The 12,540-nt window shown below is 61.0% G+C and overlaps 1 protein-coding gene across 5 annotated transcripts in view; it reads left to right on the top strand.

The window, feature by feature from the left end:
• CEP72 (centrosomal protein 72) overlaps positions 1–10,547 on the top strand; it is a 32,222-nt gene extending 21,675 nt beyond the window's left edge. For 2 of the 5 annotated variants that reach the window (XM_085001755.1, XM_021076670.2), the window contains 6 exons: positions 728–996; positions 2,661–2,799; positions 3,767–3,963; positions 7,393–7,519; positions 9,264–9,375; positions 10,088–10,547. In XM_085001755.1, the coding sequence (XP_084857881.1) occupies positions 728–996; positions 2,661–2,799; positions 3,767–3,963; positions 7,393–7,519; positions 9,264–9,375; positions 10,088–10,259 (1,016 nt within the window). In that variant the 3' untranslated portion in view covers positions 10,260–10,547. Of the gene's footprint in view, positions 1–727; positions 997–2,660; positions 2,800–3,766; positions 3,964–4,507; positions 5,945–7,392; positions 7,520–9,263; positions 9,791–10,087 lie in introns of those variants that run through there. The other 3 variants (XM_085001754.1, XM_021076668.2, XM_085001753.1) reach the window with 2 other exon arrangements.
• The last annotated feature ends 1,993 nt before the right edge of the window (positions 10,548–12,540 follow it).

Genomic DNA, 12,540 nt, shown 5'->3' with positions numbered 1-12,540 from the left:
CTGGGGGAGCCAGGGTGTGACGGTGCTCACAAGACCCGGGGCTGCAGGACCCGACCCGGCGCGAGCCCTGAGGGGGGCCTGGCCCGAGGGCAGCCTTGGGGGGCAGATCTGAGCCGGGGTCTGCAGAGTCCACGTGCAGGAGGCCCAGGGCCTGCTTTGGAAGGGGGCCCCTGGTCCGCAGCCAGCCAGGGCGGGGCTTCCAGGAGGTGGATCTGCACCAGGGAGGGGGGGTCTTGGGAACAAACCCTTACGTCCAGTGTAACTTCCAGATTCTAGGTGCCACTCACTTGACTCCACTTAGGTGCATAGTTTGCCGAGCTAGCCCGAGTAGTCGGTCAGGTCATTTGTTTTTGTCTTTTCTTCTTTTTAGGGCCGCACCTGCGGCAGATGGAGGTTCCCAGGCTAGGGGTCTAATTGGAGCTGCAGCCGCCAGTCTACACCACAGCCATAGCAACGTGGCATCCAAGCCACGTCTGTGACCTACACCACAGCTCGCGGCAGTGCCGAATCCTTAACCCACTGAGCGAGGCCAGGGATCGAACCTGCAACCTCATGGTTCCTAATTGGATTTGTTTCCGCTGCGCCCCCACGGGAATCCAGGTCAGGTCATTTGTTAAAGTCATTACTTGACCTCTTGGGTGGGTCTCCCACAGCTGCTTAGCCTGCAGTGCTGGTCCCTGAGCCCAGGGCGCCTGGTGGTGAGGGCTGTGCCCCTTCTCCGTTACAGAGGCCACAGACAGTGAGGACTCGGCTTCCTCTTCTCAGAAGTCAAGTCTGTCGACACAGAAGGCCCTGGATCCCTTGCCTGCTCCCGAAAAGTTCAGGAAGCGAAGAATGCCAGGCGGGAGCTTCCAGACGCCTGCGGACCAGGAGAGTCTGAGCTGCCTGGGGGAGGGCCTGGGCCGGAGGAATGGCTCGGGGGGCTGGAGCCAGAGCACCGTGTCCCACTCAGCGGCCTTGGTGCCCGAGCCGCAGAGGCCCCCCAGCGAGAGCGAGGTGAGCCTGGTGGAGGGGGGGTCCAGGGGCTGCTATCTGTGGTCAGGCCTCGTCTTCCGTTCCCGACACCAACTGTGACCCCGGGTGACCACGGCTCTTAGACAAGCATCTCCCTGGTGCTGTCACCTGTCCTGGAGGGGGCATCCTTCCAGCGGCGGTGCTGGCTCACAGGGCCTCCTGGCTAGGCGGGAAGTGCTCCCCCGGAGCCACCCAGAGTGGACAATGACGGTTGCCCTTGTCCCTGAGCCAGTGGGGGCTGAGACACTTTCGAAGTAGTGGACGTGAGCCAAGGCCACCGGCAGGGCTTGGGAGGTGGGGGATGGCCCTGCCGCATCACTCCCGTGCGGCCGGCGAAGTGGGAGGGGGGCCATGGCCGGGGAGGCCGAGGGGGAGCCAGCCGTGTGTCCTGTGATCTTGGTGAGGGGACCTTGTCCCTGTGGTTGTTGGCTGGTCCTGAGCTGAAATGGCAGCATCAGGGAAGCTGGCAGTTACAGGGCCAGCCCTGGCCCGCAGTGGTTGTCGTGGGTGGTGGCAGCTTCGCCGTGGGGCGGAGCTCTGCTTTCACGGCTGCTCCGGCTGCTGTCTGGCTTCTCAGTGTCTTTGGACTGAGGGAGGGAGGCACACGGGGCTTTGCTTGAGTTGGGCATGTGCTTGGCCTTCCCGTTCCTGGGTGGATGTCGCCCAGGGCAGAGGCGCCCCAGGAGCTCCGGCCTTCCACCACGGGCTGGGGCTTTGCAGGAGCACTGCTGGTTGGGGCGCCATGACCTCGCGGTGATTGCCCTCTTGGGGAGGGCATGACCCCAGGCTTTCAGGTGGAGCGGGGTCAAGCCCTGGGGACCTCAGCTCTGTCACCTGTGCCTGGGGCCGAGCGTCCAGGTGCAGCTTCTGATGGGGGTGTTTGTGCCAGATGCTCCCTTAAGGGCCCTCACCCTTGGCTTTGGGGGCGCCAGCCGCCAGCGTTTGTGTCACCGCGCTGACCACCGGTGCACCTGGGGTGCCTCTGGGAGGGAGGGGCCGGCCCAGTTCAGGGCACCCCGGGCTCCCACGCTCCCCTCAGACAGTCGTCAAGCAAAGAGCCTCACTCGTTAAGTAGCAGTGAGGAGCCTGCCGGGAAGGCAGGGCTCCACGCCGAGCTCTGGCATCGCTGGTGTTTACTCCCCGGATCCCAGCTCCTGGGAAGTGTCCCCCGGGCACCCGGGTGGGCAGGCGGGCAGGAGCTGTGCCCTTGTCTGCAGTAGTCTCGTAGCAGCACTGAGAAATGGCTGAAGGGAAGGAGAGAGCACCGAAGGCCCTGACTGTGGCCCGGCCTCTGCCGTGTGGGGCTCCCGTGACTGTTCAGGCCAAGAGGGGTCTCCTCCTCCATCCCGGGGTCGCTGGGGCCGGTTCAGGAGGGCCCGGGACCGCTGTCTCTGGACACTGACGGGCTCCCCCACTGTTACACTCGGAGGCAGTTCAGCCGTTCCTCCCCGTGTGCAGGGGCCACATGTGCCAGGCGCAGGGAAGCAATGCCCACATGCCACCCTGCAGGTTGGCGATGCATGTGCCAGTGGTGGGGTGAGGCCCCAGCACAGTGTGCAGCCGACCGCTTTGGAAGCCTTGCGCGGCATTGAACCCCTGGGTTTCAGGGACAGAAACAGCCGAGGCCGTGCATTGTGTCCGTGCAGGTGTGTCCCAGGCTGCCCTTTGCTGTCGCGCCTGGCAAGAGGCCCGCCCTGGAGGGGCTGCTCCTGGAAGCTCTCCTTGACCTGGTGGACAGGTACTGGAGTGGCTGCAGATCGCTGCATGGCAACGAGCTGTTCCTGGGTGAGTCGAGGGCCAGCAGCCCCACTCTGCATGCAGGTGCTCGTGCCCTGCTGGGTTGTGGTCCCCGTGCCTGCGCTGCAGGGACAGTCCTGCTTCTGGGTCCTCCCAGGCAGCAGCCACAGGGAACTTCTCACGGCCGTGGCTCTTGTCTCCCACCTGCTGGCACTCCCTGGGTGTTTGCTTGTCCTTGCTCTGGTTTCGGTGGGGATTGCAGACCTGAGGAAGTTGCTGCTCCAGATCCTCAGAGCATCTGACTGAGTGCAGAGCCCTGGACGTACTGAGGTTTTGCTGCAAATGACTTGCGGCCTAGACCCTCCCAGAGGGGACCTGGGGTTGCTTCCGCCTGGTGCCTGCTCGGGCACACGGGGGACCTGCGTCCAGAGCCAGGGTGTGGGACAGGGAGACGCTTCGTCCCCAGGGCCACCTTCTACAGCCTGGTGCAGCTTCACCTGTCCCAGGAAAGGAGGGACCTGCCAGCTGTCCCCTTTCTAGCAGACCCTGGGCTCCGCCTGGACCTGTCACCTCAGCCCCACCAGAGCCTCCTGAGTGTCTGCTCCGAGTCTCGGCCCCTCAGCTTCTCCTTCTGGAATCAGGGTGCTCTGAGAAGCGGGAGCCCCTGTAAACCCACACCCTCCCAGGGCTGCAGCAGGACTGGTCTGCCTTCCCAGTCGGGGAGCTGCCAGGCTGCGCGGTGCTGGGGAAGAGCGTTCAGACAGACCGTCTCAGCCATGCTGTTCCCGGGCCGCCCTTTTCTCCGGATAGAACAGGTGCTCTGCACCTGCTGGTCATCACCCGGGGCTGGGGCTGAAGAGGCTGATGAGGTCATTTCAGTGGTGTCTGTGTCCCTTTCCAGTCTCCACGCCGGTCCCTGTTTTCGAGGCATGTAGCCCATGTTACTCAAAATGCACTGAGTGTGTTTTGTTTACACGCCTTCTTTCGACGTAAATGCTGTTTTTGATTCTTCCAGCTCAGGCACGACACATTTTGTCATCTCTTCAAGAAGTTACAGCTGCTCAGGACAGTTCAACCACTGTGAGTGAAGAAATTGGCTACCTGACTCTGGAGAATAAGTCTTTGCACAGTCACCTGGGTGAGCTGCAGCGGCAGTGCGGTGCGAAGCTGAGCGAGGTGGTGCTGGAACTTGGCAGCACTCGGAAGGAGATGGTGAGCCCCTCCTGTTTGTTCCTTTTGCTCACCCAAGGGGCAGAGTGAGGGTGGCTTCCCCCGCGGCTGTCGGGTACAGCTCTGGGCCCCCCCTGCCGCCGCCCCCCCGCCCTTCTAGGACCCAGCCCCCTCCCCCCACGCTTTCCCTGCCCCTGGCGCCTCCAGCTGTTCCTCAGAGGCGCTGCCTACCTGCCGCTCCACAACCCCATGTGACAGCGACTGTGGGTGGCAGCATCACCACAGGTCCCAGTCTTGGCTCTCCTGGGTCATCTGCTCTGAGAGGCCAAGCGGGAGAGACGAGAGAGGGTGAGGCTGGGCTTGAGGCGGAGTATCTGTGACCACAGTCTCCCTGGCTCAGGCCCCCAGAGCACTGGGGAGAGAGGTCCCTGTCAGCTGGGTGACCCTGGGCCCCTCCTGCCATCCAGCGGGCATCAGCCCAGCATGGGACCCAAGAGGTCCTGTTGCACCGGGGGAAACTCCGCCGCAAGGTGGCGCCAAAGGGCAGCCAGAGGGCCTCCGCGGTGAGCCCGCTCCTTCCTGGCAGGTCGCCTCGTCCTGTCCTGCGTGACCACCATGGGCCCATCACTCGTAAGTGCCTGTCCTGCGATGGAAAAAAGGTCTCAAGCAACCTAGCTTCACACCTGAGAAACTAGAAAGTAGAAGAGACTAAACTCAGAGTAAGCAGAGGGAAACAAATAATAAAGATCAGAGCAGAAAGAGAGAGTAGAAAAAAATCAACGAAACTGAGCTGGGTTTTGAAAATATACAAAAATCAACAAATCCTTAGACTAAGGTTTGAGAGGAGACTCAGAATCCGAAGTGAAAGGGAGATGTCGCAGTGGGAGCCGCAGAAATAAGAGGGTCGAGGAGTGGTTGTACCCAAGCGTGTCGGAGAGCCTAGAAGAGGGATAAACTCCCGGAGACGTCAGCTGCCAGGACCGTGTCAGGGGGAGCTGACACCTCAGCAGGCCAACAGCGGATTGGCTAGTAAGCCACCCCTTCCCAAAGAAGAGCCAGGAACGGACGGTTTCACGGCCGAACTCCACCACCATGCAGAGAACTGATACTTACCTTCCTAGACGTTTCCCACAAAACAGAGGGAGAGAGAATGCTTTCCGACTCCTCTCCCACAGCCAGTACTGTCCTGATGCCAAAGCCGAAGACACCGCAAGACACGACTGCAGGCCACTATCCCTGCTGGGTGGAGAGATACGATCCCCAACACAAGACAAGTGTGCCGAAGGCAACACATGAAAAAGATGATACGCCACCGCCAAGGGCACTGTCCCCTGGAGTGCCAGCTCGGCTCAGTGGGCACAAACCAGCGCCACGTTAAACACGGGAGGATACAGACCTCACGGTCGGTGCAAAGCATCCGACAAAGTTCAACACGTGCCCACGATTAGAAAAGAAAACCCACTCAAAATCAGTATAAAAAAGTCCCCAACGCAGTAAAGGCCGTTGACGAAGAGCCCTCGGCTTTCCTCGTGGCCAGCGTGCCCCCAGCATCCAGGGCCAGGCAGGGCTGTGCGCTCCTGCAGCTCCTCGGCACGGCGGGCCCGGAGGACCGCTGGCTTCCGCGTGGCTGTCCCAGCTGGTGCTGCGGTACGCGGATGCGGAGCTGCAGGCCTGGAGAGCTGACTGTAAGTTCTGCGCAGGTTTTAAACTGGAGCAGAGTGGGCGCCCCCACCCCCACTCCAGGTTGTTCAGGGGTCAGCTGTCGTAGCAAGAGCAGGCAGACAAGACAAGGTCGAAGCACCCCAGTCGTGAAGAAGTGAGAGGATCTCTCTGTCGATGACGTGGTCATTGATGCGGAGACACTGAAGACGCCGCAGGAGAAAAGGAGAGCAGACAAACCTGGTGAAGGGCCGGTTTCCAAGTCGACATGGCAGGAAGCATTCTTACTTCTTTATATCACCGATTGTTCTGAGAAGGACACCAAGGAAACACTGCCATTCATGCAGCATCCAAAAGAATAAAACGCCGGGAAATAAATTTAACCAAGAAAGGTAAAGATCTTGACACTGAACAGTATAAACCATTGATAAAAGAAGTTGGAGTCACCGGAGTGGAAGGCTGTCCCGTGTGCCTGGGAACATGTCCGTGCTTCTTGAAGGGGCCTCCAGACAGAATGGGGTCCCTATAGAAGTTCCAGTGACAGGAGCTCCCATTGCGGCGCAGTGGAAACGACCCCGACTAGCATCCCTGAGGACGCAGGTTCAATCTCTGGCCTCACTCAGTGGGTTAAGGACCTGGCGTTGCCATGAGCTGTGGTGTAGGTCACAGACGCAGCTCGTATCGCGTGTGGCTGTGGTGTAGGCTGGCCTAGCTCCAATTCAACCCCTAGCCTGGGAACCTCCACATGCTGTGGGTGCAGCCCTCAAAAGACAGGAAAAAAAAGAAACAAAAAAGGAAAAGAGTGAGTTAGGGCTGCAGCCTTGGAACCTGCATGCAGAAGGCTTCTGTCTCCGGGGAGGCCAGCTGTCCCTGCCTGGGCAGGTCACCTTGTGGCCTGCCATCCCCACGGGCAAGGCAGGCCTGTCAGGATGAGGACGGGACCGTGGATTTGGGCGTGTGGACAGGCGCGTAGGTGGTACCCTTGCCCGTACACTGACCATTTGAGTCCAGACAGATGGGCCCCAGGTACTGCCTTTGTGCAAATGCCACCCACACAGAAGTGTGGCCGTGGGGGAGCTCAGAGTGACCCTGTCCCCCAGGGTGGCCTTGGGCCACAGGACAGGAGCAGCTGAGACGTGGGGATTCTGTTTGGCCCTCTGCTGAGCAGGAGGGGTGTCCTGCCGTCCTGAGGCTGGGAGGCCTACTCCCCTGGCAGAAGCCACGAGATCTGTTCAGAGCCCCCTGCTTGCTGCTGGGGATATGCCTGCAGGGTTCCTGTGGCAGACGGTGGGACAGTCGGGCAGCAGGTGGCTTGGATGGCCTCCCTGCTACCAGGGGTCCTAGGGCTGTGGTGTCCCCGGCTCTGATGGCAGCCCATGTCCCCTTCCCTCCACCCTCCTGTCCCATCAGCGCCTGGGTGTGACCTTCATGCTAAGGACAGGAAGGAAGCCGAGGCCACAGCCCTGACCTGTGATAGAGGGTGGCCACCTGCCACCGGGCACAGATGCCGAGGTCTATCTGTGCTCCCGCCCGAGAAGCAGGCCTGGAGGGGCCAGCCCTTGTTCCTGCTCCTCCGCAGGGGTTGGGGCACCAGGCTCTGGGGACCAGGGGGCCTGCCCAGGGGAGGTGGGGTTAGGCAGCCCCTCCCTCCGCGCTCTCAGCCCTGGGGCTGCCTGCTGGTGGGGGATGTGCCACGAAGCGGGATGCCTGCCTTTCCCTTTGGTTCCACCGTCGCAGCCCCCGAATTCACGTGCCTCTGGACTCCAGGAGGTTTTGTCCAACTTGTCTGCACTCGTGTGGCTCTGTCCGCAGGATTACCTGCGGCAGCGTCTAGACAGATCTCTGGACGAGAGCAGCAGCCTAAAGTCCCTCCTGTGCAGCGTGAAGAAAGACGTGAGGGGCGCCGAGGCCCCAGCCGCGCTGACCGTGCAGATCACTGGTGCGTGCGTGCGTGTGTGCGCGTGGGCCTGTCCGCGGGCTGCGGCGTCGGCCCGTCCCTGTGATGAGAGGACAGGCCGCTCTGGCCCGAGGCCCCCTCCCCTGCTCCCTGGGGACCCGTCTCCTTGGCCGCGGCGCCTTCCAGCCCCAGATCCTTCCTCTTTCCTTCTCTTCACCATCCTGGATGACGTTCTGCCGATTTTGCGAGAGTGGACTTGGGATTTCAGTTCGGGGAGCAGCCCGCTCTGGGGTGACGTGGGTCCTGCGGGGGCTTCAGTCTCGCCAGGGATGTGCAGCCCGGGCGCCTGCTCTGTTTTCCTTCCTCCAGGGGCCTGGACTTGGTCCTAAAGGCCAGGCAGTGACTGTCCGGGGCGGGAGCACAGCCTCCCTGAGACCCTGTCCTCCTGTGTCGGCCAGGTCCTTGAGCCCTCGGCCTTCTTTTCATTGTCACGTATGGAACGTCACCACCATTTCTTTGGGCTGTCCTTGCATGCAGTCTTCTTCTGGGCGAGTCTGCCCCAGCTCCGTGGTTCTGGCTCCCCGGTTCTTTGGTGTCTGGCAGCCCCTCTCTTGTCTGGGGGGCTTTGGAGCAGGTGCAGGCACGGTCCTGATCCGCTCTGGAGGCGGCTCCCTCGTCTGCAGGTGCCTCATGCGTCTGTGTCGTTGTGCCCTCAGCACTGGCCTCCTGGAGTCCCATGTCAGTGTGGTGCCTCCCGTGGGGACTTCCAGGACCTGTCCCCACCTTGTCTGCAGAGCAGCCCTCATCTAGAAGGACCGACAGGCTGGCCGGGAGTGGTCACCCCACCTCTCCCTCGAGAGGAGGCCCAGCCTTCCTGTGTCAGCTGTGGTTCCCCAGCAGTCCCCTGGTCCTCAGGTCCGTGCACTGCCCCCTGCTGGCCGTCCCCCCCACACACACACCAAATAGGTGGAGGCCATGTGGGACCCTGGCCTGCTTTGTGTTTGGGATCTCGAAGCCACCTGATCACCAGGTTCTAGACTATTGTCACTGGGTTCCTGGTTTTGTCACATACTCTTGGTGTTCAGGGTGCTGGGCAGTCCCCAAACCCCGCAGCCCTGCCATCCCCCCAGACGCCTTTCACTCAGACCCCCACCTGGTCGTTGGGGTGGTATTGATTCTGAGAGGCGTTTTCTTAGCCCTCAGAGGATGTGTCCCCACTGCTGCTGAGGACCTTCTGTCACTGTCACTCCTTCTCTGCCTGGTGTGTGATGTCTACCCGCGGAGGAATTTGTATCCAAGAGCCCATAAGTCCGTTTCTTCCCCCCTCCAGTTGGAAACCCCGAGGCCACGGGGACGCCAGCCCCTCCCCCCAGAGCCCCAGGCTGCCCTCGGGCCCTTCCTGATGGCCAGCCAGCAGCAGATCCAGCCCGGGGACCTCCACCCACCTCTGCTCTGCACTGCGTGCGCCCCTCGGGGTGTCCAGAGGGCAGGGCTAGTGCTGGGCCCTGGGTGGGGCTGCCTTGATCACCCTCACGGCCTTTTCCGGGCTCTGTCCTTCCCCTGCATCCCAGGGGCACTTTAAACTCTGGAGCAGGTGGTGGAGCTTCTTGGTGGCACAGCGGATTGGGGGCCCGGTGTTGTCACTGCTGTGGCTCGGGTTTGACCCCTGGCCCGGGAACTTGTGTATGCTGTGGACGCAGCCAAAAAAAAAAAAAGCCTCTAGAATGGTTTTGGTCAGGAAACAGGAGTGAAATTTGCTGAACGTGACTCCGCCTTTTCTCGCAAGGGTTGCAGACCAGTGTGAAGAGGCTTTCTGGCGAGATCGTGGAGCTGAAGCAGCACCTGGAGCACTACGACAAGCTCCAGGAGCTCACCCAGATGCTGCAGGAGAGCCACAGGTGCCTGGGCTCCCGGGCTGGCCGCACCTGCCCCCTCGGCCGGGGCTCGTCTGCTCTCTTCCACGCACGGAGACTCCCCTTTCCTCCCTGGCTGTGTGCGCGCGGAGTCCAGCTTTCATTCAGTGGCCTGGGGGCTGAAAAGCGGGTGGCGGCTGCAGGAGGGCATAGGCCGCTGGGGTTCATCCCAGCCCCAGGCATGTGGGCAGCGCTCTGGCCCTACCCGCCCCTTTCCTCTGCTCTCCCCTCTCCTCTCACTCAGGCCACAGCCCCCTGGGCTCCTCGGAGCACAGCGCAGAGGGCAGGGCTGGGGCCCTAGGGCCAGGGCAGGGGGCGCTCGCCAGCCTGGTGGAGGGAGTGGCCCTGCGCCGGCTGCTGCTCGTGGTCCACAGACGGCCCTCGGTTGGTGCCGCCGGCGAGAGGGCCGCCTGGAAGCGGCAGCCCCTCTCTGTTCCTGAAACCCACCCGTGTTGAAAATGGTTCCAAGGGTGGAAAGTCAGGACTTCCCAACGATGCTGTGGCCACGGCAGCGTTAGGAAGAGGGCCCTTTCTGTTTGACCGGGAAGTAGAACTAGCTCAGTCTCTGGACCTGGAGCGGCAGGGGCCTCACCAGGCCCGAGGCGCTCGTCAGGCCGTAGACCCAGCCCCGCCGGGCAGTGGGAGGGCTCCACTCTGGTCTGCCCCGCGCTGAGCGCCACCCCTGCCTCCGCTCCAGGTCCCTGGTCAGCACCAACGAGCGGCTCCTGCAGGAGCTGGGCCAGGCGCGGGCGCAGCACCAGGCAGAGGTGGAGCAGCTGCACTGGAGCTACCGCGAGCTCAAGAAGACCATGGGCCTGTGCCCCGGCCGCCCCGGCCCCGGCCCCGGCCCCAGCCCCGGGGGCTGCTAGCCCTGGGCTCCGGCCCCACCAGCCGGCGCCCTCAGCGTCTCTCTCTCTGGAGGTGGCCGGCGAGCCTGGGCCTCATGTCCTGAAACACCCTAAAAAGACAGGCTCAAGCCGGGCCCCTCTCCTCTTTGAATGAGACAAACAGCATTCAGTTTTCATCCAGTATCTTGAGGTGGAGAAAATGCTGTATTTTTCTGCCTAATGCGCGAGAAAGCAGGTACGTATGAGGAGCAGAAAGTCAGCTACTGAGGAACGAGCAATGCTTGTGTAATAAACAGACCCGCTTTCGGAGATGTGCTTTCTCTCTCGTTAAAGCTGCGCTTCTCACTGGATGCCCGTGCGCCCAGTCGTGAGCGGGAACAGTTCCCGGACTGCACACAGGGAACCCTGGCACCACGCGGGCACTGGGGCACTCACCTCCATGTGATTCTCACTTCCTTTGGCAAAACGGAGTAGTTTGTTAATGGGGCGCCGCAGGTCGAGGGAGCAGAGCTGCGGGCCGGGGTGCTGGCGCCGCCGCTCGCCAGGATCAGGTGGTGGTTTTGGTAACTTCGCAGGGAAGGGTCATCCGTGTGTGTGTGTGTGTGTGTGTGTGTGTGTGTGGAGCGGGGGGGTGGGGGGTGGTCCTCATCAGATCTTCTGTGTGTGTAAAGATTCACTAATCAGTCCTGAGCTTGGGGAAGAGCCCCCTGCTGTCACTTTGTTTCTCGCTTGGAGTGGGATGAGCTTCTTGGACCTGAGTTTGTATTTTTCACCAAATGTAGACACGTTTTGGCCAGCACTTCTTGGTATTTCTTACCTGGCCCGGCCTCTCCCCCGCACCCCAGCTCCGGGGCTCCAGTTCCTCGGCACCGGACTCCCAGGCCTGGCCCGCCCCTAACTCGGGTCTCCTTGGTTTTCTGGAGCTTCATTTGATGGTCTCTGCTGTCCAGTCGGCATTGATAGCTCTTTTCTTCAGGCACCACGTCATGTCTGCGTGGGCCTTGACGCCCTCGGCTCCACTGCTGGCCTCAGGGCCTGTCGTGAGGTTGGGCAAGTGGCTACACGTGCTGTCCTGGGCCCAGCCCAGCACGCCGTCCACACAGCGGGACTGCGGCTCTGAGGACGGCCAGCCTCTGTCTCCGGTGCTGTGCGCCTTGCGCTGCTGCTCTTGCCGGGGCGGGCATCGTCACTCTCTCGTTGCCCTCTGGTCTCAGGAGTCTGTAGATGATGGTAGCCGTCCCTTCCCTGCACTGTGCCTGGAATTTTCTTTTTTAGATTTTTTCCCCATTATGGGTTATTACAGGAGATTGAGTATAATTCTCTGTGTGTACGGTAGGTCCTTTTTAGTTTTATAGAGAGGGAGAGAGCAGTGTGTATCTGTTAATCCCAAACTCCTGATTTATCCCTTCCTTCTATGTCTGCGAGTCTGTCTCTGTTTTGTAAATAAAAGAAGACATTATTTGTGCCATTTTTTTAGAGTCCATGTGTAGGTGATACATGATACTGGTCTTTGTCTGACTTAGGTCACTTGTAAATACTCTCTAGTTGCATCCATGTTGCTACAAATGGCACTGGTTCCTTTTTTGTGGCTGAGTCCTAGTCCACTGTGTATACGCACCACATCTCCTTATCCGTCCTCTGCCGACGGGCCTTTAGGCTGCTTCCAGGTCTCAGCTCTTGTGCCTAGTGCTGCTCTGAACATGTGGGTGACGCGTGTGTCTTTCTGAACATGGCTTCTCTGCATGTGCGCGAGGAGCAGGGTAGCTGGACCACATGGACGCTCTATTTCTGGTTTTTTCGGGACCCTCCACGCCATTCTCCATGGCGGCTGCACCAGTTTACTCTCTGGGGGGATTTCTACCTGATTCAGAAGGATTCTGGTTCTGGGGTGTGGCAGACCCTCTCGGGGGCCGTCCGTGCGCCTCCCTGCTGCGGGAGCCTGTGAGTGAAGGAGGTGTCTTTCGGGGTGGCCCTAGGTGGCACCTGCCTGCTGCCACCCCCGCTGGACCCTGTGGGCGAGACACACGCCTCACTGCCCAGCCCGGTCCGGACCGTAGGCCTCCCAGCGCCTCTTCTCTTAGTTTCCATAAGTTACAGCTCTCCAGGAATTTGCTCATCTTGCCTAATTTTCAAGTTTTTTGATACAATGTTCAATCTTAATGACATGTCAGTAGCGTCAGCATTTGAGGTTGTGTCTCTGGCAGAGATGTAGGGGCAGTTGTGTCCTTGCAAGCAAGACTTGCTGTTGCAGGGAACAGAGGCAGCCGCTCGGTGCCAGGCTCTGGCCAGGCCCCTACCTGGG

This window comes from Sus scrofa, chromosome 16 (assembly GCF_054392235.1).
Source record: "Sus scrofa isolate SSC_HxYL_T2T_F1_AM1 chromosome 16, Sscrofa_HxYL_maternal_Yorkshire_Landrace_v2.0, whole genome shotgun sequence".
Taxonomy (NCBI): Eukaryota; Metazoa; Chordata; class Mammalia; order Artiodactyla; family Suidae; genus Sus; species Sus scrofa.
This window is presented reverse-complemented; position numbering and strand designations above follow the sequence as displayed.